This window comes from Myxocyprinus asiaticus, chromosome 43 (assembly GCF_019703515.2).
Source record: "Myxocyprinus asiaticus isolate MX2 ecotype Aquarium Trade chromosome 43, UBuf_Myxa_2, whole genome shotgun sequence".
Classification (NCBI taxonomy): Eukaryota; Metazoa; Chordata; class Actinopteri; order Cypriniformes; family Catostomidae; genus Myxocyprinus; species Myxocyprinus asiaticus.
In genome coordinates this window covers 8,212,310-8,237,018 of record NC_059386.1, presented here as the reverse complement: position 1 = coordinate 8,237,018, position 24,709 = coordinate 8,212,310, and the positions used below count along the sequence as shown (strand labels likewise).

The 24,709-nt window shown below is 34.1% G+C and overlaps 1 protein-coding gene across 2 annotated transcripts; it reads right to left on the bottom strand.

The window, feature by feature from the left end:
• Nucleotides 1-3,834: 3,834 nt before the first annotated feature.
• Nucleotides 3,835-21,478, bottom strand: parm1 (prostate androgen-regulated mucin-like protein 1). Of its 2 annotated transcripts, none has more exons than XM_051684825.1 (4): nt 21,357-21,478; nt 18,957-19,598; nt 10,377-10,455; nt 3,835-9,210 (listed from the first exon to the last, which is right to left on the bottom strand). In XM_051684825.1, the coding sequence occupies exons 1-4, from the start codon at nt 21,391-21,393 to the stop codon at nt 9,129-9,131; spliced, it is 840 nt and encodes a 279-aa protein (XP_051540785.1). In that variant the 5' UTR covers nt 21,394-21,478; the 3' UTR covers nt 3,835-9,128. The 2 variants fall into 2 exon arrangements, with proteins under 2 accessions (XP_051540785.1, XP_051540786.1); XM_051684826.1 differs by having other exon boundaries at nt 18,957-19,526; nt 21,357-21,445.
• Nucleotides 21,479-24,709: the final 3,231 nt, after the last annotated feature.

Sequence of the window (24,709 nt, the reverse complement as noted above, 5' to 3'; positions counted from 1 at the left end):
TTCAAGTATCTACAACTTAAAGCTGCACTATGTAAGATTTTTTTGCTTAAAAATGAACAAATTGCCATTATTGATTGAGTACATAAACAATCAGTGTTCAAAACAATGTTCTTACCTCACCCCGATTCACTACAGTTGTCACAGTTTGTTGAGGAAGAACCCAAATGAAGAAGGCTTTTATTAAAAACAAATAAATAAATAATTCCCACAAGGGAGAAAACCAACAAACTAAAACAAAACCAAGACAGGACCAACTGGATAACTGAAACAAAACATAGCAACTTACAAAAATAAACATACATAATAGCAAAAAACAATCTGGCAGAAACATGAGGGAAGAAGGCACAATATACAGGCAGCAAGACACGTGAGGAGCAGGTGAAACTAATTACATAAACAAGGACTAAACGAGGGAACGAGGAGGCAGAGTCGGGGAAGCACATGGCAAGACAAACACAAAGCAAACAAAGAAGACAAACTGACAAGAGTGCACATAGAACAACAAAATAACAAGACTACAGGGCACATGGCAACGAAGCCATCATTAGCCATGTGCACCAACAAAAGAAAAGACCAGACACGAGCACATGGCAAGAGAACTGAAAACGAACATGAAGCCATGTGCTCACAAATACAAGACAAAGAGCATGAGTGTCTGGATCCCGACTCAGAATCAAACAATACTCATGTGTTAACCGATCGTGATGTATGTACGTTGTCGGGGGAAGTTACTGTCACCTCTTAAATTGATGTGTAGTACAATACAAAAATTGTTATTAAAATATACTGGTATTGATTGAGGTGATTGAGTCCCCTGTTCTATATTTAAAAGCACTTTGAGTGTAGTGTCAAAAAAGCATTATAAGTGTAAAATTCATTCATTTAAAATATGTGATTGCGAGTGTTGTTTATCTTCATCAAAGCAAGTAATATTTCAGTCATGATCACACACAGGCAAAGCTAAAATCATGAGATTCATCCGCCACAAGAGCAGTGCCGAAACACAACTCACGTTTAGTGTGCTTTCGCAAATTGCTTGCAATTTTAAGTTTCAACCACAGATGTCGCTAGAGAGCACAAAGTTACGTAGTGCAGCTTTAAGCTACGATGGCTTTGGGAAATGGGCCGCAAAACTAAGATGTATCGTAAGATGGATTCTACGATCTACTACGGCTTAAATACATTTGTTATTATTATTAGTAGTAGTAGTAGTATTATAAATAATAGTAATAATAATTATGTTGGACCCCTGCTAGCCTTTTAAACTCCACAACATCCATGCAGTAATAAGCAGTCCGTTCCCTAACCCACACCCCCATGCTAATGGTACAGCCCACAGTGCAAATTGCAAGACACTAAAAAATAGAAAATTGGTGATGAGTCAGTTATTCCAAAAATCATTTCTAAAGTCACAATTTAGAAAATGAGAGATCAATTATCCATTCTTGAAATAAAAATGAAAGTTTAAAACTGTTTTTCCATTTTTGCATTTGGGTTGATATGGTCTGAAAAATGAATTGTAAAGCGTTACACAGACCCCAGTTATTTTGTGTTGTTCATTTGTTTGTTTTGCTTCTGTAACAAAAAAGTTCCAAATAAGTCTATTAACCAAGCACTAAAATTTTATGTAGCGAACAAAAGTGACTTGGACAGCATGTCCAATTAAATTAGTCGAATGGATCTAACTGTTTTATAGAAAGGTATGTAACATACAAAACTGAATCACAGTTATCTCATTTCTGTACAATATTCATGCTGACAAGATGAATTAAGAATACATATAGATTATATAACCAAATATGAGCTAGGTACGTGTATGAGTGCAAGTTGAAGAGGGAGATACTGATCTCTGCTGGTTCTAAGATGTCACTGCAAATGGCAAAATGTTTTCTTTTTCTTCTTCTTCCTCTTTTCTCTTCTTTACTTTTTTTTTTCTGAAGGTCTGTGTACCATGCACTGTATTGTACACAAACTGTAAATCACACAATTTAGCACACATCGTGGTAATAACATATATTAGTTACTGTTTAATAAAGATAAGATATATATACATATATATATATACATATAGCTTACCGTATCTTTATATATATACTGTATACATATACACTACTGTTCAAAAGTTTGGGGTCACTTGACCGAAATGTTTCTCATGATCTTTAAAACCTTTTGATCTGCAGGCATATGCTTAAATCTTTGAAATTAGTTTTGTAAACAAAAATATAATTGGTGGTGGCGTAGTGGGCTAAAGCACATAACTGGTAATCAGGTTGCTGGTTCGATCCCCACAGTCACTGCCATTGTGTTCTTGAGCAAGGCAGGTTGCTCCAGGGGATTGTCCCTGTAATAAGTACACTGTAAGTTGCTTTGGATAAAATTGTCTGCCAAATGCGTAAATGTGCCAAAATATTAATTTATTTAATTACAAAACGAAAATTTGGACCGATAATTCGGATGACTTGGACCGAATAATAACGAAAAGCAGCCACTAAGTGCCCAGCATATAAATGGGAACTCCTTCAATACTGTTTAAAAAGCATCCCAGGGTGATACCTCAAGAAGTTGGTTGAGAAAATGTCAAGAGTACATGTCTGAAAATTCTAGGCAAAGTGTGGCCACTTTGAAGATGCTAAAATATAACACAGTTTTGATTTATTTTGGATTTTTTTAGTCACAACATAAGTGTGATGACTTTACTATTATTCTAAAATGTGAAGAAAAAAAATAAAAAATAAAAATAAAGAATGAGTAAGTGACCCTAATCTTTCGAATATATATATACAGTGGGTTATAGTGATATTGTGTAGATATAGGGGCAGTAGTTATGGTGAAAAATGTGTCAACTAATGCAAATAATTTATAGACAGCAATTTGTTTTGAGTAACAAATTAAGATAATGCTTATTCAAAATAACCACTTCAGAAAAGGGTGCACAATTTCCTATTCATTTCAAACACAGTTGGTATTATATAACATCTCAAGTATTCTATAAACTAATGAATCTCCATTTGTATTGGATTAGTCAGTGAACCCACTTTGAACATTTTCCAGAACAAATCTATTCACTTATAGGTGTTTTATAGGGGTCTTTAGCCCTAGGTTTTTTTTTATTTTATTTTATTTTTTTTTTTACCCCAAATACTATCCTTTCACTTTTTGGACAGCTATTAAAAAAAACATATGATTTAATCACCTTTAAGAAAACTAAAAATTATAAATACGTATTTTGTCTAAAAATAAAAGTGTAATTTTCATTAGCTACATAAATTTGAAATATTTAAAAAAATATTAAAAATGAGTTCAAATTGCCTCAAAACCAAGCTTTAGACACCACACGTAAAGATCTCCTGGATCAGGAACATTTTGCAGTGTAAAGTGACAAACAGGTGTTAAGGAAAGTACTGTGGTAGATTTTGTTACTATTTAGTGTTTTCGGAGAAAATCAAATCAATGGAGCCTTTTACCCCAGAGAGCCTTTATTTTAAGTAGGTCTTTACAAGTTTAAGTAGTCATTTCTTTCACCTTTATTTAGACAGAGAGGACTCACATCATGTAGGCTAAAACAAACTCAAGGTTTTAATGTGGTGAAGTGGAGAGACTCATTGGGTTTTGGTTCACAGTTTGATGCTTCATCATCACAGCTATTAGCTCTCAGCTATGTGTTCATGACAAACCCACTCATTATCAGCCTGTTACAAGGACACATGGCACGGCATTGAGATCCGTCACATCACAAACAATGCTTAACTGAACAAGTGGCATACTTTACAAAACCCTTTCATTTCTATTGTGTTGTATGAACAGACAATCACATTATTTCGATGCTCATAATGGTTAAATAAAACCGACTGGAATGGACAGAGGAATTATTTTCAAGGATATTCAGAAAATGTCATTACAATAACATATAAAAAAGAATAGATAATAAATGGAGAAAGTTCCTATATTTGTCTGATAGAATCCAGATCGGTTTGGGTAATTGCTACTTTATGTATGTATACATTATACAAAGAAACAAACAGAGTTTCTAGTTCTGTCATATTCACAAAAGTTTTCTGTATACTTAACAGTTAAAACCTCAGTCAGTAGTGAATGAACATAAATGAGGTCATGTTTGTTATATTTAAGGTCACTACATTTGTGAAGGTAGGTAGGCCTGCAGATAACAATGTAAAGTTAAAAACAATACTCAAATTTTGATTTGCTTTTATTCCACACAAAAAATAACAATAATAAATAAATAAAAAATCAGATTCCTTGTCCAAGTACATACACAAAGCGCTATAAAATACTAAACTGAGAATATACCACACTTAAAAATGTTTTACGTAAGCATTCTGCCTCATAACATGTTTCAAGACCCCTTTTGTCCTCTGTCTGTGTATTCCATGTGTAACACAAATAAAATAAGCACAAATTATACATGAATAATTATGTTCATATGCTTATTTTACAAACTCTTTGCCAGTTTTACATTCAGTCTCTGCTGCTACAGAGACCCAGTGATTTACCGTATCCTCATGTGGTTTGTGCCTCTGCTGAAACTACTGTAGAACATATGCAAAAACAGGAAACAGTGGTTGCCGCTGTCGAAAAGGTAGTGCAAGTGGGGGAAGCAACAAGTTGTGTAATACACATTTAAAAATACATTTTGGATGTAAGGAAAGAAATAAAACAAACATTATTTCCACCCCTCACAACTGAGCCACTACTGATGTCAACCCCAAACGAACCAAAACGCCAGATGTTTTTCTCCATTTGCTTGCTGGCTTATTTTTAAGCCTTTAATAGCAGTCTTGACTGTTTAAATGCTTAATTGCACACTGCGTATGGGTCCCTGTCATTACATTGACAAGGGGACAAAACTCGGATCCATCTGTTATTGTTAAGGCTAAAGAAATGTTAAGCAATCTCTGCATTGTCTTCAGATGAATGGTGGGAGGGCACAGCGTAGGGAAGAGCTGTTATTATGGGATGTGATAGGGTCAGTCTGAGATACCAATGATGAGAGCAAGTGGCCTTTTTGAGAGGTGAAGTTTTGATTTGGAAAACGATACAGTAATGTTATAACAGGATTTATTTTTTACACCCACAGCTGTTAAAGTTCCTATGAAATTGCTTAACTAGCACAGTTTCCTTTCCTGTGTTGACGTATTTCCTCCTGAAACAGAAAGCTGGGGCGGAACATATCAAAAGGCTGCTTTTTTAAAACAGCCAACAGCTTCAGTTGAATCACGCTTTGCTCATTTCTATCGAGGAAGGGAGCATTAGGGGCAGGGACATTCTCATTCTACACTGTAAAAAATTATTTTGCCTTTTTGTTATCATAATTTAAAATGTAGTGTTAGAATAACTGCCTTGGATTGATCTTGTTGAGCCAGCTCCAATTATCCAAGACTTTGTTGGCTGAACTTGTGTTAAGTTATTGAACTTGGAAAAATGATTCAGCTGAAATCAAATATATACATAAAGAGAACTACACACATCTAGTGATGTCATAAAATAGCGATATTTCAATTATTGATTGGCACGTTATTTTATCAATATATTTTTGAGGCATCAATATATTAAAATTAGCCGACATTTAAATTAGAAGCCTAATTTGTGTGCTTTCCAATTCACTCAATTGGCCTTCTGTTTAACAGTCTGGCATAATAGCATTGGGAGACCAGATGAGAGGGTGATATAACATTTACTGAAGTGCACACACAAACACACACACACACACACACACACACATGACGAGCTGAAATGGCACAGGATATGGTAGTCCAAATTTACAGAAGTTTTGCTACTTCTTCAAGAATGAACAAAGAGACCTTGATGAGTTTGCAGGTTAGTGAAACTGGTGTAACTGCGCAAACTGAATGATTAGAAATGGTGACGTTCAAGGGCATAGCAGCTACGGGGGACATGTGGGACACGTTCCTCACACTCTTTAAAAAGGTGATTTTTGTCCCCCGCACTTTTCCAAGCTAAACCCATACTGAGTCCAAATCCATACAGAGTTCAAATGGTGGATTTGTATACAGTATTCTTTGTGTTTTGTTACTTTGGGCTGATTGAGTGACCATCCAGCCAATCACAGGAGAGTTTCATGAGCCGAAACAACCCATATGTAAAAGGCCGTCAATCAGACAGTCTAACCAAAGCGGCTCTGTTCATTTCTACAAAGTAGCTTTCAACAATGCTCATTTATCCATGTTTTTTTATCGGCATTGATGTTGATCTAAATTAATAATCTAGAGATGAGGAATACACAAATGTGAGTTATTTATCGGCATTTCGTTCTACTACTAGATCTGTGTTAAATATGTAAAGCTATTTTTAATATCGGCTCCTGTTTTTTACCTCTATGTTGGTGTGCAGTCGAGAAACTGTAGGAAAAAGATAGATCTGCTGTGTTCTTAGAACTCATGCATTTTACTCAAGTGAAAAGATATGTAGACATGCTTTTTTATACGTTAAAACATATAGAAGATATTGAAACTCATTATAATTATTATAAGAATATTATTGTTGTCTTTTGATAAAAGTCATGCTCAGCAGCTCACAAACTGTAGGGAAATTATTGATTTGCTTTGTTCTTATAATGTTTAGAACCTCAACTAAAGTCTCTTTGTAGGTCTGTAGACATACAAATTTTAAAGGATTAAAATTTTCTTTTGATCGTTGATTCAGTGACTAACTCATTTCACACAAGACACTCATTTGTCACCACCTTCTGGCATCACCAGAAATGGTCACTGAATCATTAAAAGGATCTGAACTAATTTTGGTGAACGTAGTCAAAACACTCGAGCCACTTGGATAGATTTTAAATCCCACAATGCACAAGCACAGAGTAAAAAAATTAATTATTGTAACTGATTAAATTAATTAATTCAGGACCAGCTTGTGCTCAGTCTTTTATTGTCATGTGTGAAACAGAAGCAAGTGCTCCACATGATGCCCTTTATTTTTGCAGCTAATTTGGCAAAATGGTGCAATGATTTTGCAATAATGATTTTGCAATACTTGAATCTTTAAAATACTACAAATATAAAAAGTAAATGATATGTATAGATGAATATAATACTTATATCATACTTAAATATTAATATATACTGTAATATTTTAATACTGCTCTGTAAGTTTTGGGTCTGTGCGAGCCACCTACTGACAGCTGTGCCCCCCCACTTTTAAAACGATTGCCGCCCCTGACAACGTTTATTATGCAGTTTCAAGCAGTCAAACCACAAAACTACATATCTGTAACTGAAAATACGTTGTGCATGCTCTATGAAATATACATGTTCACAATAGATCATCCAGTGATGACTGGAGTAAACAATCTTTGTCCTTTCATAATAATTTGTGTCCAATTTAATGCTGGAAAACTATGCGAGTTGCACTCTGTGGCGCTGCAGAATGTTGACGCTGAACACTGGTGATGTGTTCGTACCTTTGTAGAAAATAAACAATTGTTTCTAATTTTAGAACACGTCATGTCATCCACCAAACGTGTCCGGTGTGCGGTACCTTTTAATTTACCCTGCCTCTCACATTTTATTAAAGTTGTATTGAGAAATATTTTTCAAAAAAGACAAAGACTCTTCTGAAAAAAATCCTGATACATATCGATAATCATAGGGAAAATCTTCCGATTATCGATGCGTGAAAAAGGCATCAATCCCAAGCCTACACACATCACATTCAAGAATTTGGATTCCCAGCATGCACTGCAGCATGGATAAAGTATGCAAATTGCAGTGTTTCTGTCTTTTTTTTGCTTCTTTTATTTATGCTGTTTGCTGTTGTGTTTGTTGTCATTCTCAGTTATTTGTCATATAGAAATAATTTAGAGCTCATCTTTTTACTTAATGGGATGTTTTTTGATTGTCACCATCACTGTGATTTGCGTATAAAGTATTAAAGACCAATGAGTCTATAGTAATGTTCACACATATAGCCTTTTCCAGAAAATGAACTACAATTTCCAGTTTAGAAGTCATGTGTGAACACGTCCCTTTTGAAAATACTGGTAAATTTTGCTCTGACAATTTTTCTTAGTGCGAAGTTGTATCATTACTGCTAAATTTCCTTATTGATGGTCTGTGTGAACAGCACATTTGGTACATTTACCAGTAAAGGCAATTCAATGATTTTCCTGTAATTTACCTGGTGCATGTGTGAACGGGGCTATTGCCTGACAATCTCATGGTTGAATACGAAAGCATCAGATGATGCTCTCTTATTAATTGCTGGCCATCAGCCAACAAATTCATTTCAGACAATGAGATTATTATAGAGTAACTATTGCTATGGTCATCAATAAGATTTATTTATTAGCTGTTAGCTGATTGAACTAAAAAGTCAAGTATACTTAAAGACATTATGCTCATGTAACAAGTTACGTATATTCATTTAAATCAACTGTATACTCTTTTTAAGAATTTTACATCTCATGTTGACAAAACGTAAAATTTAAGGCAGCACAGACACTTAATTTTTAAGTTGAAACAATATATATATATATATATATATATATATATAAATAACATTTATTTTATTTTTTTACAGTGTAGATAGAATTTTAGTGGTCCAAAATTTTTATACGCCTGTCAGTGCAGGATGAGTCATTAATATTTTTGGTCTGTTTTCCCGGAACAAATAAAATATACATTTTAAATTCCTATACTGTATATGATAAAAGTTTGTTCTGTTAATTTTTAGGAGTTCACTAGCACTAGCCACAAAACTTTTTGCTTTCATTGGGGTCTTTAAATAAAATAAAAAAATAATTCTTTGCATTATGTGCAAAACCAACAATCAGTCAACAATATGGTTAATGAATTTCAAGATTACATTTCACAAAAACAAAAAAACAAAAAACACATTTCTTGGAAACTACTTTAAAATTCACACCAAACTTGACTTTGAATACTTATAGAAACAATTAGTCTTGCCAACATTCTGAGACTTCTTAATGGTTCTGATCAGTGTATTTATCTATATTCAGTCTGAAGTGGATATTTTGGGGGTATAATACAGAATCTGATGTTCCTACATTCATTACTTAAGAAAGACATCATAGGTTCTTTCTCGGAAATGAATCAATCAGTTGTTACACATAAATACTTCCCCATTTAGCCATCATACATTGGGTTGAGAAAATTCCCCATTGAGCTGTGATCGGTGTCATCCAAAAGGCGTCCATAAGTAGTCCGTCTACAACACACACACAAAAAAATCATTAGAATGCTCACAATTCATTTATCAATAAGCAATTTATCAATATACACTCACTGAGTACTTTATTAGGAACACTATGGTCCTGATAAAGTGCCCGATGTGGTCTTCTGTTGAAGCCATCTGCCTCAAGGTTCAACGTGTTGTGAATTATGAGATGCTATTCTGCTCACTACAATTGTAAAGAGGGGTTATCTGAGTTATCGTAGCTTTTATGTCAGCTCAAACCAGCCTGGGCTGCTTTTCTCAAAACCATAGGAAGCTTAAATTGATCGTAAAGACCATTGGCGGCAATGGTTTCTACGTTCTACTTAGGCTTAAGATGCTTTTAGGAAACACAGCCCTGGCCATTCTCCACTGACCTCTCTCATCAACAAGGCCTTTCCATCTGCAGAACTTTCGCCCACTGGATGTTTTTTGTTTTTGGCATCATTCTGAGTAAATTCTAGAGAATGTTGCATGTGAAAATCCCAGGAGATTAGCAGTTACAGAAATACTCAAATCAGCCCATCTGGCACCAACCATCATGCCATGGTCGAAATCACTGAGATCACATTTTTTCCCCATTCTGATGGTTGATGTGAACATTAACTGAAGCTCCTGACCCGTTTATGCATGATTTTATGCATTGCACTGCTGCCACATGATTGGCTGATTAGATAATTGCATGAATAATAAGGTGTACAGGTGTACAGGTGTTCCTAATACCTAAAAAAAGTGTTTTGTGAGTGTATATACACATATAACATAATTTTCATTACAGTAAAGCACAAATCCCCCCAAATTCTAATTACTGTACTCCAAAATTCAGTCATAATCTTTTTATTATAATCAGTAAACATTCCATATAACGTATGTTTTATTACACATATAATATATATACTGTATATTACATATATACATACAGTATATAATTTTCATTAATGAGAAATGGAAAAAAGTGCTCAACTTTCATGAAATGAATGAATAAAAATCATAGTGGTCCTAAAATAAGCATCATTTTTTTAATGCAAAATATAATTTCTTGTTTCATTCTATTGATTTTGGTGTGAAATATGACCCAGACATGTTTTTGACAGGTTTTTTGAGATCCACCCTTAAATGCTTGGGCATAGAAAAATAATGGCATTTAATTCTTGACTCACCGCATTTTGAAGTAGTATGCTCCACCAAGTAAAATTAGCACAATGGCAATGAAGCCAATGACGATGGCAGCTACACTTCCTAATATAGGAATAAAGATAAGATTTAGTTTTATGACTTGAACATGACATACAGTTAAACATGAAATCTTTTTTAGACTGTTATGACAAAAACTTTTGCTTTAAACAGCAGTACTTGAAAAGTGCCACAATCACCAACAAGCAAACCAAGTTCTATCATTTATAATTCATATTAAACAGATTACATAACATATTACCTAACAGATTATGTATCCACAAATATATTTTTGCCAGATAAAACTGTAGTTTTCACAAAAAGAAGTTTGTTAGGTAGATAGATAATTTTTTTTAAATGAAGTTAAAAAGTATTTAGACACTTTCTGGTTTCCAAATGTTAGTGGAACGTTAATGCGATGACTACACCTGTGGTTACTCTGCTAATATCACCTATGTGAACTTGAGGTGTGTTGACTTCATATATACACTAAAAATCACCTTGACACCAGTTGGTTAAAAGTCAATGCAAAAAATGGCTCAGAAGTTAGAAAGTTGTGTGTAATTTTTTTATGTTAAAATACTTTCTCCTATACCAGCTTTATAATATGCAGAGACAACTATAAGTAAACCATTATAGGCTGATTTCCCCGAAATATGTATCACACTGTAGCTCTGTGGTGCTTTCAAACATTGATCTATTTGTTTGAGCAGCCCATCTACTCTAACACAGCAACATTGGCTCAACCAATAGCGTGAGTTTGGGACTATCTATATGTTCAGCCAAAGGAAGATGGAGGGTGTATTTAGAAATGTGTCTGAAACCAATGTTTATTTTTGCAACCCCATTTGGTGATGCTAGCATCGCAGAAATTACACACTTAATCTTAAACACATTTTTAATTGTGGCTTAAGTGGCCAAACGCTTTTTTGGGGCCACTGTACACTGAAAAAAATTATGTGTTGGATTAACTTAAAATATATATGTATCATTTTTGCACCACACTTTTTAAGTTAATTCAACTAGAAAGCCTTCGTTAGATATACACAAATGTATCAGTTCATTCAACTTAATTTACTCAAAAAGGTATGTCACACAAATAAGATTTAACAAAGAATAGCAGGTTGTTTCAAATTAACTTTAATATTATTGTCTCTAGTCAATTTAATTGGCTCAAAAGAAAATAATGACTGAGAAAAGTCATTAAACAATTGATACCCCAAAGAAGTGCAGATAAAGCAGCACTTCAGCTATACACATTTGCACGATCAATGAAAAATTATATGGATTGAAGAGAACAGGATCCAACTTCACCAAAGGGAACACTAATTACCTTAACGGTGACACAAAACTACTAATTACTGTAGAACAACATCAATAATACTAAAAAGAGCTTAAATCTCTATGAATTCTTAATAACAAGTAATTAAATGCCTCAATAAGTTCATTTTAACCGAATAAACGTGCTTAAATTATTCACTCCCAAGGGCTTATGGGTATTCCCCACAGCCTCTGTTCTTGATCGTTTGAGTTAGTAATGCGTAAAATCTTAATTTTATGGATTCTTAATCCAAGCAATTTCAAGGAACTCACAATTATTTTTTTACTTTATGTATTACTCTGTTCACCTTAAAACTTATATTTTGTGTTGTACACATTATTGCAAATTAAATAAAGCTAAAAAAATTATAAATATGTAAGTTTCTGAGTAGAAGCTACTTTCTTTTTTACATTATGACTGTTGAGACAACTAACAAATTGTTTTGTATTTTTTCCCAGTGTATTTTCAACCAAGCCAATTGGCTTCTGGTCTAAAGCCCAAAGTATAGTTTGGTCAGACTTGAGCGCTGAGTGTCCGCATACAGGACGTGTGCCGCAAATCTCGTCATCAGCAGAGTGCTCAAGCACTGAACGCGCCCAACTTTTCTAACCGCGCGTCTTTTAACACGCAGAATGCGCATGCGCCTGGAATTATTTGCACTAATTAGTGGGTCCACAAGGTGGAAACACTCACATTTGAGCTGTTGCTGTCACAAAGAAACGCTAGAAAAAGATGTGGACAATATGGACGTAGATGTGCACGTCAAGAGGTCAGGAGATACCTGCATTTGTATAACTCGAGTCTGAGGTACTATTATAGGTATCTTTATGAGTCTAAACTCCTTAAAGGTGCACTCAGTAACTTTTTGCTTGTGTCATCTAGGACTTGCAGTGACACCTAGTGGCGTGGATGCAGCATCTTTCAAAATCAATAGTTTTGAGTCACAGATGCCATTGTAAAAACTATTCTACTATTCACAGTCAGCCATGATTAATTTAATCCATAAGTGAAAGTGTCCAATAAAAGGCTGGTTACTGAGATTAAGCGAGTATTATTTGACTGGTCATGTGATCTCAACATGGCAGTCCCCATGAGCAGACACTCTCCATGTAGAATAAAACAGCTTTTATAAGGTTACTGATTTGACTGGATTCTTTATTTCATGTGAGTGCTAATGATTTTATATATATGTTTCAAACTTACAATTCATTTCTTTAGGAGTAAACCTAAAACAATTACTGAGTACACCTTTAAGAGAAATAGTCCGGTGTCTCATAGCAGTCGTAGCGCGCATGCGCCAACCATCTGTGTATGTGCGCACAGTAAAATGGAGTATACTTTGACAGGCTCGCGTTCAACAGTGCACAAACGCTAGACACTCACGTAAAAATCAAAGTATACTTTGGGCTTTCTGGTCTTATGAATGTATTTGGTCTTTAAAATTCTGAATAAATCACAAAGATTGATCTAGATCATATATGACTAAACTGTTGTTGAATATGATAAGCTGTGTGGAACAGGACAGGAAAGTCGTCAAATCAGAGGGCAAAGTACAAACATAACCTATTCTTAGATGCCTATGAAAAGGATGAGGAACAATTTAACCTTTATGGGGAAGGTTAGTGTGCTGTTAATAGTTCAGTCAGTTACTGTATTAAATATTAACTTAGAAAGCTTTTAAGGTGTTTGGGAAGTAAGTGGTGTGATGTATACCAAATAACAAATCCAGTCACTGAAAACGCTGACCTGTTTGGACACTAAGTTTAGCAGTGCACTGACCTTGTTCATTATCCAAGGGTTTAAACGTTTAAATATGTTTTAGCCCTTAAACACTTCGATTTTTGTCAGGTAATTTAAAACGCGGTTCATGTGGTGACATCTGACAAAGGCCTAACTGTTTTTACTCAAGTCAAAAATATGATCTATGACTCAATCAACCTGAATACATTACACCAACCAAGTATTTTTAAGGGTTGAATCAAATAGAAATAAATCTTTAAGGTAACGACTGCACAATTTAACTTATAAAAGTATATGATTTTCAGCTTTTTTAAATTTCACCATGAAATCTCTTAACCCTTAAAGGACCTTTCTGGGTCAATTTGTCCTGCTTTAGATTTTAACACCAATTTACATTAACTTTAACTTTTTGGTCTGAAACTTCATGACATCCTCTACAAAACTGATCTGAACCTGATGATGTAAACATTACTAATTTTATGTTTTTTAAAAAGGAAGTTATAAAAAAAGTCACTTCCTAGACCCTCCGGGTCAACTTGACCCGGTTAATATAAGGGTCAGTTACATGACATGCATATCTTTGTGTCCGAGTGCATTATTTCCTTTTAAAATAATTTTATCAATTCATGACATGTAACACTTTATTCTATAAAACCTATTTAGTTTGAATACATTTTCAATACATTCAAATAATATATATTCTTTTATGTTTTGGCATCTCAAACCCCCAAAATATCAGGCGGCACAACCATCCGTGCAAATGAACAGACTAAGAACACTATTAAAAATGGTGTTTTAATGATAATAAATTCAAAATAAAATACTATGGTATGATTTTATGTTTGAAACCTTTCAAACAAACCACATTTTACAAATACCAATAGTTTTAAAGCTGTTGGGATAACTGAAAAACTTTCCAGCAATTGTATGTTCTCAAATGTCAGGGTGGCACAACCATATACATGGGACTTTTATTAAGAAGTGAAGAGGTAATAACAGTAAACAGGATATTGCATCATCCAGAGGACCCCAAGTGACCTTTATGGCTGAGTGAAAAAGCTTGTAGATCTCTCTCAAATATTGATAAAAATAGCTAGGTAACTCATAGGTAACTCATAGGTAACTCATAGGTAACTCATAGGTAGGCTGGTACACTTTCCATGTCAGGTGGTACAACCAGTGTAAAATTAGGAAAATGTTATTTGATCATAAAACGCTTTATTTTATTTAAAAATTATATGTGTGAAGTAGAAGCCTGTTTAGGTTGAAATTAGTTGCAAAAGTCAGGTGTCACAACCAGTAAGTCAGGTGGCACAACTACAAGGAATGTCACTATATGAAATAAATAATGTTATTTAAAGCTCTAAGATTGTCTATTACATTTCTAAAATGTTTATTAGTTTTAAGTTAAAGATGTAATACACTTTCAAACCTTTTTCATGATTATAATTTTTAATAATATTAGATGCCACTATCAAGTAAAGAAAAATCTGCATGACACAGGGAGTCCAGAACAGAACAGGAAAAAGTGAGGCAACTCTGGAAGCAAGACCAGAGAAAGCACAGGGAAAGGAAAAGGGCTATGGAAGAAATCTTGAATTTCACACCCGAGTCAATGGATACAACTCCCATAGAACTCCCAGCAGAGCTTCAACATAACTGTTCCACTATTGATAGAGAGAATATTGTCAGTGTAGATGAAAAGAGAAATGGAAGCTGCCAAAAGAGAATCTGAAAAATTACGAAAGCGCATAGAAAGATTAAGGGAAAAAATGTCTGGGAAGCAAAAGGCAAAATTTACAACTGAAGGGAGCAGATCAAGGATTGCAAAGAAATTGGCCATCCAGAGAAAAGAGAGAGTTGTTGACTTCCTTTGTCGAGATGAGAACAGTCGCTTATTACCAGGGAGATGTATTCTGTTTTTTGATCAATTTACTACTTTTACTTCAATAGAGACTGTTGACTAAAACATTTGTTTTTATTTTTTTTATTTTTGATAAAAAATGCAATTATTCAGCATATTTCCTGTCATTACTAATGTTGTCAGGTGGCACAGCTGATAATTGTCAGCTGGTGACCAGGTAAAATATTAATTTAAACCAATAAATAGTAGGTTAAAGTTAACAAATGGCTGAAAACTATAATGTGAATAGCTACTGTATTGAAGGCATTCATTTGTATATTTGTATAATTATTTTTCTGTCTTTAAATGTAAAATCAGATGCTAAAGATACTAAATACCTGGCCACTAGAATGCAATAATCTTAAATTATTGTAAATACAAAACACAACCACAAAATAATAATGTGTTAGGCACTGTAGACACTCTAAGGGATACTTGCCAAAGATTTCACTTAGAATTAATAGTAGGAAAATATGTATATTTTTACAAATATTTGGTTGCACCACCTGACATTTTTTGGGCAGTGAAGTAAAAAAAAAAAAAAAAAAAAAAAAATTAATTTAAACACTTTGAAATGTTATTCAACAAATGAGATCTGAAATCTGTTCTCAAAAATATGCATTACATCCATTTTGAAAAGACTTTTTAAAAATACCTTTTTAGAAGCTTTATTTGTCATTGACCCATAAAGGCTTGCTAGAAAGCTGCAAAACAGTAGTACAGTTCCAGGAAATACACTCATACTCAATTGCACGCACACACACTCTTCCCCCCCACACACAAACACACATGTTGGTGCAGCTATCATTATGAGGACTCCCCATAGACATTATGATTTATATACTGTACAAACTATAGATTCTATCCCCTAACCCTAACCCTACCCCTAAACCTAACCCTCTCAAAAAACATTCTGCATTTTTACATTTTCAAAAAAACATCATTTAGTATGATTTTTAAGCGATTTGAATTAAGGGGACACTAGAAATGTCCTCATAAACTACATTTATAACATAATACCCTTGTAATTACCAGTTTGTAACCTAAAAAAAAGTCCTCGTAAACCACTTAAACCTGCCCACACACACACACACACACACACACACACACACATGGGGAGTAGAACAAATGCAAATTAAAGTTTCTTGTGAGAGAAAAAATAGGACTCATTGTTTTTTTATTTGCATAAAAATATTTGACTTACTACACATAAAATGACTGAAATATTCACTAGGAAATTTGTAATAAGTAGGTTAATGACTTATGATCAATTGTTGGTGGAAAACTGGTCAATTCGAATGTTGAGTTGTAATTAATAATGGCGGGTCAGTCTTGACCCGGTGAGTTCTTTGGTGGAACCTGATTGTCAGCACCAAGGAAGTGTTAAACTTCCATCTTAAAGGTTCACTCAGTAATTTTCTGAATATGTCATCTTGGTCTTACACTGACACCTAGCGGCATGGATGCAGAATTATTAAAACACAATAGTTTTTAGTTACCAAGGCCATTGTAAAAATGTCACTATTCACAGTCAGCCAGGATTCATTTAATCTTTGGGAGAAAGTGTCCAGTAACACAGCGATTACTGAGATTATGCGAGTAGTATTCGGCTGGTCATGTGATCCTAACATGACAGCCCCCATGAGGGGACCCTCTCCATGTACAGTTGTGCTCAAAAGTTTGCACACCCTGGCAGAAATTGTGAAATTTTGGCATTGATTTTGAAAAAATGACTGATCATGCAAAAAAACTGTCTTTTATTTAAGGATAGTGATCACATGAAGCCATTAATTATCACATAGTTGTTTGGCTCCTTTTTAAATCATAATGATAACAGAAATCACGCAAATGGCCCTGATCAAAAGTTTACATACCCTTGAAAGTTTAGCCTTGTTACGGACATACAAGGTGACACACACAGGTTTAAATGGCAATTAAAGTTTAATTTCCCACACCTGTGGCTTTTTAAATTGCAATTAGTGTCTGTGTATAAATAGTCAATGAGTTTGTTAGCTCTCACACGGATGCACTGAGCAGGCTAGATACTGAGCCATGGGGAGCAGAAAAGAACTGTCAAAAGACCTGCGTAACAAGGTAATGGAAGTTTATAAAGATGAAAAAGGATATAAAAAGATATCCAAAGTCTTGAAAATGCCAGTCAGTACTGTTCAATCACTTAATAAGAAGTGGAAAGATTTCAGCCACAACTGCCAGAAGAATTGTTCGGGATACAAAGAAAAACCCACAGGTAACCTCAGGAGAAATACAGGCTGCTCTGGAAAAAGATGATGTGGTTGTTTCAAGGAGCACAATACGACGATAGTTGAACAAAAATGAGCTGCATGGTCCAGTTGCCAGAAAGAAGCCTTTACTGCGCCAATGCCACAAAAAAGCCCGGTTACAATATACCCGAAAACACCTTGACACGCCTCACAGCTTCTGGCATACTGTAATTTGGAGTGACGAGACCAAAATACAGCTTTATGGTCACAAATATAAGCGCTATGTTTGGAGAAGGGTCAACAAGGCCTATAGTGAAAAGAATACCATCCCCACTGTGAAGCATGGTGGTGGCTTACTGATGTTTTGGGGGTGTGTGAGCTCTAAAGGCACGGGGAATCTTGTGAAAATTGATGGCAAGATGAAAGCAGCATGTTATCAGAAAATACTGGCAGACAATTTGCATTCTTCTGCACGAAAGCTGCGCATGGGACGCAGAATGTGAATCCCATAAGAAATAAAAGAAATGTGTTTTGCTTGTTCACTCATATTTTCTTTAAAAATGGTACATATATTACCAGTTCTCCAAGGGTATGCAAACTTTTGAGCACAACTGTAGAATAAAACAACTTTTATAAGGTAAAATACCAAACTTGCCAACATCAATTAATTAAGGCAAAGTCATCTGACATTGAGTTGAAAGTGAAAATATTTACCTGAATTCACCCTATTTCTTTTAAAATCTTATCTTTTAGAGGTAAATCATCATACTGAGACAATAAAACACATACACCCTTCACCTTGTTATGTTCCACCCACTGTAGGGTCAGAAAATTAACACAAACCTCCACACACATTCCAGCTAGTGTTACAAAATGTAAACAATTGTAATAAAAAGTCAACATGATGAAAATACTGTACAATATTTAATGTGTTGTATCAAAATATTGCCATTGTATTATTTGAGAAGAAAAAAAAAAAAAGAAGAAGAAAGAAATATTCACCCAGGTTCAGAAATTAAGGGGACAAAAAGTGACAAAGAAATTCCCCCGAAATTAAAAACGTGATAAAATTCCACTGTTTGTTATTATTATTATTAAATACTATATATATTATAACTAGGCCTAGTAATATAAATAGATAATCATGAATAAGAGGTAAGAAATTCTTCATCTAATTATTCATAATGAGAATTTATGTTAATAAAATCTAATACTTTGAAGTATTTAACATAAAAGAAGGAAACACAGTATATTTTAATATGGTTAGGGACAAATAAAAGGTCCCCTAATAAAATGCCCCTAAAATCTAATCCAGGGGGCAAATAAAGTTAATTTTAGACACTCTATCCACTCAAGTTAACAGAAAATGATAGATTCATACCTGAGCTCAGGGCGTCTGGATCCTTCTTTACCATGGTTTTTTGTTGCCTTTCGGTTGTTAATGGGTTTTTGGTTGACGATGGCGGCTTAGTTGATGCTGACGCTTTAGAAGTATAGGGCACCAGTTTGGTTGTAGTCATCGTTGTAGTAGGCCTAGTTGTACTTTTGACACTAGTAGTAACTTGTACAGTAGTTTGCGTAGTTGTATTCAAGGTAAGACTCGCAGAAGATTTTCTTGCCATAGTGACGACAGAACTTTCAGTCTTCAAGCTTTGAGTTTCAGTCACTGGACTCAATGTGAGTGTGGTCGATGCATTGGTCACATTGGGTGAGCTGGTGATCGTAATTGTTGAAGAGGTAGAATTAATGCTGGTGGTTGAATTTGATGGGGCTGAAGTTGAGTTTGAAGTGGTCGTGGTGGAATTCACTGTTGATGGCATTTCAGTTGTTTTATTATTGCCAACCATAGTAGATTCATTTGTTGTTTGTCCCACAATGGCATCGGCTGATGCTGGGTTTGACACCGGAGGTGATGTCGATAAATGAGACTCTGTCGTTGCAAAAGATGTTGCTGCATTTGTGGATAATTCAGATGGTGTTGTGGTGGATGAGATATCAGTAATGCCTCCACATATTATGCAACCTTGATTCCAAAACACGAAATATACAACAAAAGGACCACACTAAGCTAATAAACAAAAAGTGCTTAATGCAATAACATCTAAATTAACTCTATTAACACTTTACATTAATGTTCCCTTTGTTAAGGATTTATAAAGGGGTTAATTAATGACTAATAAGCCATTTACAAATGGTTAAATAATGATATGTGGTTATAACAACATGAGTAAAAATGGAGACTTTCATGCAAGAATTATGTTTTTTTATTTATATAAGTATGAATATGAGTATTTATTAAGCATGTATAGCATCTAAGTTAACTCGCTGTCATGATATTTCAGATGTGTATGACTTTCTTTCTTCTATTGAACACAAATTAAGATTTTTAGATGAATATCTCAGCTCTATAGATCCATACAATGCAAGTGAATGGTGGCCAGAAATTTGAAGCTACAAAAAGCATATAAAAGCAGCATAAAAGTAATCCATACTCCAGTGGTTAAATCTATATCTTCAGAAGCGATATGATAGGTGTGGGTGAGAAACAGATCAATATTTAAGTCCTATTCTACAATCAGTCTTTACTTTCACTTTCTTCTTTTGTTTTTGGTAATTCACATTATTCGTACATATCGCCACCTACTGGTCAGGAAGAAGAATTTATAGTAAAAAAAGGACTTAAATACTGATCTGTTGGATTTCATATGGATTTAACCACTGGAGTTTTATGGATTACTTTTATGATGACTTATGTGATATTTGGAGCTTCAAAGTTTTGGTCACCATTCACTTGCACTGTATGGACCTTCAGAGCTGAGATATTCTTCTAAAAATCTTCGTTTGTGTTCAGCAAAAGAAAGAAAGTCATACACGTGGGATGGCGTGAGGGTGAGTAAATGATGAGAGAATTTGTATTTTTGGGTGAACTATCCCTTTAATGAATCCATTTATAAACCCTTAACAAAGGAAACCTTAATGTAAAGTGTTACCAAATTAACAATTTTAAGTAATATATATATATATATATATATATATATATATATATATATATATATATATATATATATATATATACATACATACATACGATTCAATATGTCTACACAGAGGTTACACCAACAAAAGTCATTTTTAAGGGTAAGATCAAATAGCTCATAAGGGTAACAAATTGCAGTCTCAATTTGGTTACTAATGCTCAATGTGTTAATGTTTGAATGCATTTGCCCTATTTAAGCATGAATGCCCAACACTTGCATTGTAGAAATGGCAAAGGTGCATCAACATTTCCTGAGCAGGAAACAATGAAACCTCTTTTGTGAAGTGCCTTAATGTGAATATAGTTACACTTTAAGTGTACAGGAGTTTTTTTTATAGCAGCTTAATTACTGTAAAACTTTATTATACCTTATAAAAACTAAAGTAAGGCGTATACTCATGAGCTATGTTATTAGCCTCAAAAAGCAATTTTAATAGTGTGTAAACAGGCTTTTGAATGTATTGGTATCATTTTACTTTGCAATGTTCATTACAGATATTACATGAAAATGTAATTAATTTTCAAAAGCAATAACAATGTATAATTTAAATGCATTATATATATATATATATATATATATATATATATATATATATATATATATATATATATATATATATATATCATAGCCTACTGAGTACACATTGTTCATAATTACAGCCGAACACGTTATTTACATGACTAAATAACCTATAACACGATCATTGTAGTGAATAGTGTAATCAAGAATTATTATAAACATACCTGCTAATATCACCATCGTTGAAATGTGCATCTTCATGTTGCTTCCTCTTTCTAACGTTGCGACTGTTTAACAGTTTCGCTCTTGCACTCATACAAACATTTGAATGGAGAGGAGGAAATTCACACACACGTGGTGAGCGCGCAGTAGTGCACGCCACATCGATTAATATGCTCGTCAGCAGATGAGCAAATGAGCATTTTTGGCAGTTAAACACCGATTAATATGTAAATAGAAATAATAAACCATGTGACATTGTCGAAATACACAGATAATGACTTTACAGGCACAAAATGTAAACAATGTATCGGTGTAATATAGCTAAATGTACAAAACTATGGAGATGGAATTGTTTCATATTAACATACAAATGGAAAGAAATTCACAATTAGAAAGTTGGTTCACATTTAAATTGAATGAGATCGACAAATAAATGTAAGGAGTTTCACAAAAATGAACTGAATTCACAAATAAAAAGAATGAGATTTACAAATATATATTAGGAGTTTCACGAAAATAAGGTGCATTCACAAATAAATAAAATGAGATTTGCAAATAAAAAAATTATTTACAAATATATTTTTTAACTCACAAGCACAACTCTGCCCAGCATTCATTTGTGAATCACGCGCATTTATTTGTGGATCGCTTCCTGATCATTTGCGGATCGCTACACGCATTTGTCGATTTTGAAACAAATCTAGCATCAAGATATGCACACAAATCAACAAATAGGTGGACTCCACCCAACGTCTACTCAAGAACAATCGTAGCACGTTCAATTGACAAGAAACTACACATGTTTATAACCGAAAGTAAATGATACGGACCTTAAATCACAGTATTCTTCTGATGGAGTCTGATTCTTTAAAAATTTCCGGCCTTGGAGTTTATCTGTATGTGCTTGATTCCATGCTCATGAGAGCTCTGTGACTCTGGTCCTGCCCTGATAGTAAAATGAAGCATGATTGGTTGAAGATAGAGCGTGCTATGATTGGTCCGAATAATATGGCCGTTATCTGATTGGCTTGAGTAGACGATGGGTGGATTCCAACTATTTGTTGATTAGTGTGCACATCTTGACGCTAGATTTGTTTCAAAATCGACAAATGTGTGTAGCGATCCGCAAATGCACAGGAAGCGATCCACAAATAAATACGTGTGATTCACAAATGAATGCTGGACAGAGTTGTTTGTGAGTTAAGAAATATATTTGTAAATAATTTTTTTTATTTGCAAATCTCATTTTATTTATTTGTGAATTCACTTTATTTTTGTGAAACATCTAACATATATTTGTAAATCTCATTCTTTTTATTTGTGAATTCATTTCATTTTTGTGAAAATCCTTACATTTATTTGTCGATCTCAATCGATTTATTTGTGAATCAACTTTCTATTTGTGAATCTCTTTCCATTTGAATGTTAATATGCAACAATTCCATCTCCATTCAAAACTATACAACTTTAGATGGGGTTGTGTCCAAGACTCACCACTAGATGTCAACAGATTAATGCATAGAAGACTGACAGAGTGCCCTTAAGAAAAAATGTGCTCATGCAAATGTGCAAAGTGTAGGCCTTCTAATTTAACTATGTGGGGACAAGTTTCAACAACAAACTATTTTTCACCACAGTTGCAGTTAAGACTTCATTAACATACACAGACACTGAGACCTAGAGAGGTCAACACCAAGCTTGAGATCAGTAGTAACAATATACAGTCCTCTAGCTATTTAAATTTCTACTAATACTGAATGGTGCAGTGACAGCAGATAAACTTGCCCATTAAGGTAAATGAACATCACACTAATTTTAGTTTTAGTTTTGGCGTAGTTACTGTGTTTTGCCTTTGCATTGAGTATACATGGTGCATTAAAATAACCTACTCACTGGTCATTTCATTTGTAGGCTAACTGTGTTAAATGTCACGTCTTGTACTAAATTGTCTTTTTAAAAAAGGATAGTGATCATAAATTAAAATTAATTTTAAGAAAAACACGGTTACATGGTACATCATTATTATAGTAATATTTCACAAATATTGACACGTTTTCACGTAGTTGCCGCAAAATTGCATTAGATAACAACTGACCCACTTCATTTTAGGTGTCTTTAACTAGGCTACTTGTGCTTAAGCATTTGATACAATGTACTTATGTAATTAAAATGCAACAACACATATGTACATAATATGTAGTTACACAGTTACCCTTACCCCTAACCCTAACCCAATCCTAAACCTAAACCCTAACCTTAACCCTACCCCTACTACTCAAAAAGCATATAAAAGCAGCATAAAAGTAATCAATACGACTCCAGTTGTTAAATCTATGTCTTCAGAAGTTATATGATAGGTGTGGGTGAGAAACAGATCAATATTTAAATCTTTTTTTTATTACTATAAATCTCCGCTTTCAAACTGCCCTCTTAAATGCTCTTCTCTCCTAAGAGTCCTTCTTTTGTTTTTGGCGATTCACATTCTTCATGCATATCACCACCTACTGGGCAGGGAAGATAATTTATAGTAAAAAAAAAAGACAGAAATATTTATCTGTTTCTCATCCACACTTAGCATATATCTTCTGAAGACATGGATTTAACCACTGCAGTCATATAGATTACTTTTATGCTGTCTTTATGTGCTTTTTTGAGCTTCAAAGTTTTGGACCCTGTTGAGTTGCATTGTATGCACCTACACAGCTGAGATATTCTTCTAAAAATCTTAATTTGTGTTCAGCAGAAGAAAGAAAGTCATACACATCTGGGATGGCATGAGGGCGAGTAAATGATGAAATACATTTTCCATTTTGAGTGAACTTTGAAAAAGCAATAATGGCACCTCTTTGTGTTGGGTGCACTGCAGTATATTACAATCTTAACAAATTTTGTACTGTAATATGTCTTAATTGTCTTTGCACAGAGGATGTCCAACATACAAAAATGACCTCAGTAACACTGTAAAACAAAAACAAACAGTCGGCACTGATTATGGAAACAATGCTGTGATGATTATGGAAACAATAAGCAATGCTGTTATGACCTTTTGAATAGATGATAACAAAATTGATAAAGCAAAACTGCTGGATAGATCTTCAGCTAATGAAGATGGCATTTAACCCAGATTACATGTTTCTGCAATCAGCGTACTATAAATACTTTAAGATTAAGGACGATTTTGGGACTATATGTTAGATAGTGCCAATACAACTCTCATCTACATCTCATCTCTCATTTATGGAAGACAAGATAAAACCCAAGGCCTGCCTAACTGTATTGTCCTATCTGAATTTTAGATTTTGACAAACATGATAAAGATGTATATTTAGCACACAGGTTTGTTGTTTCAGTCATG

Excerpts from the sequence above, each read along its gene's own strand:
- parm1 (XM_051684825.1), bottom strand. The coding sequence starts at position 21,393 with ATGAAGATGCACATTTCAACGATGGTGATATTAGCAG. Across the intron at positions 10,456-18,956 it reads TCCAGACGCCCTGAGCTCAG|GAAGTGTAGCTGCCATCGTC; the intron begins GTATGAATCTAT and ends TTCCTATATTAG. Across the intron at positions 9,211-10,376 it reads GCATACTACTTCAAAATGCG|ACGGACTACTTATGGACGCC; the intron begins GTGAGTCAAGAA and ends TGTGTGTTGTAG.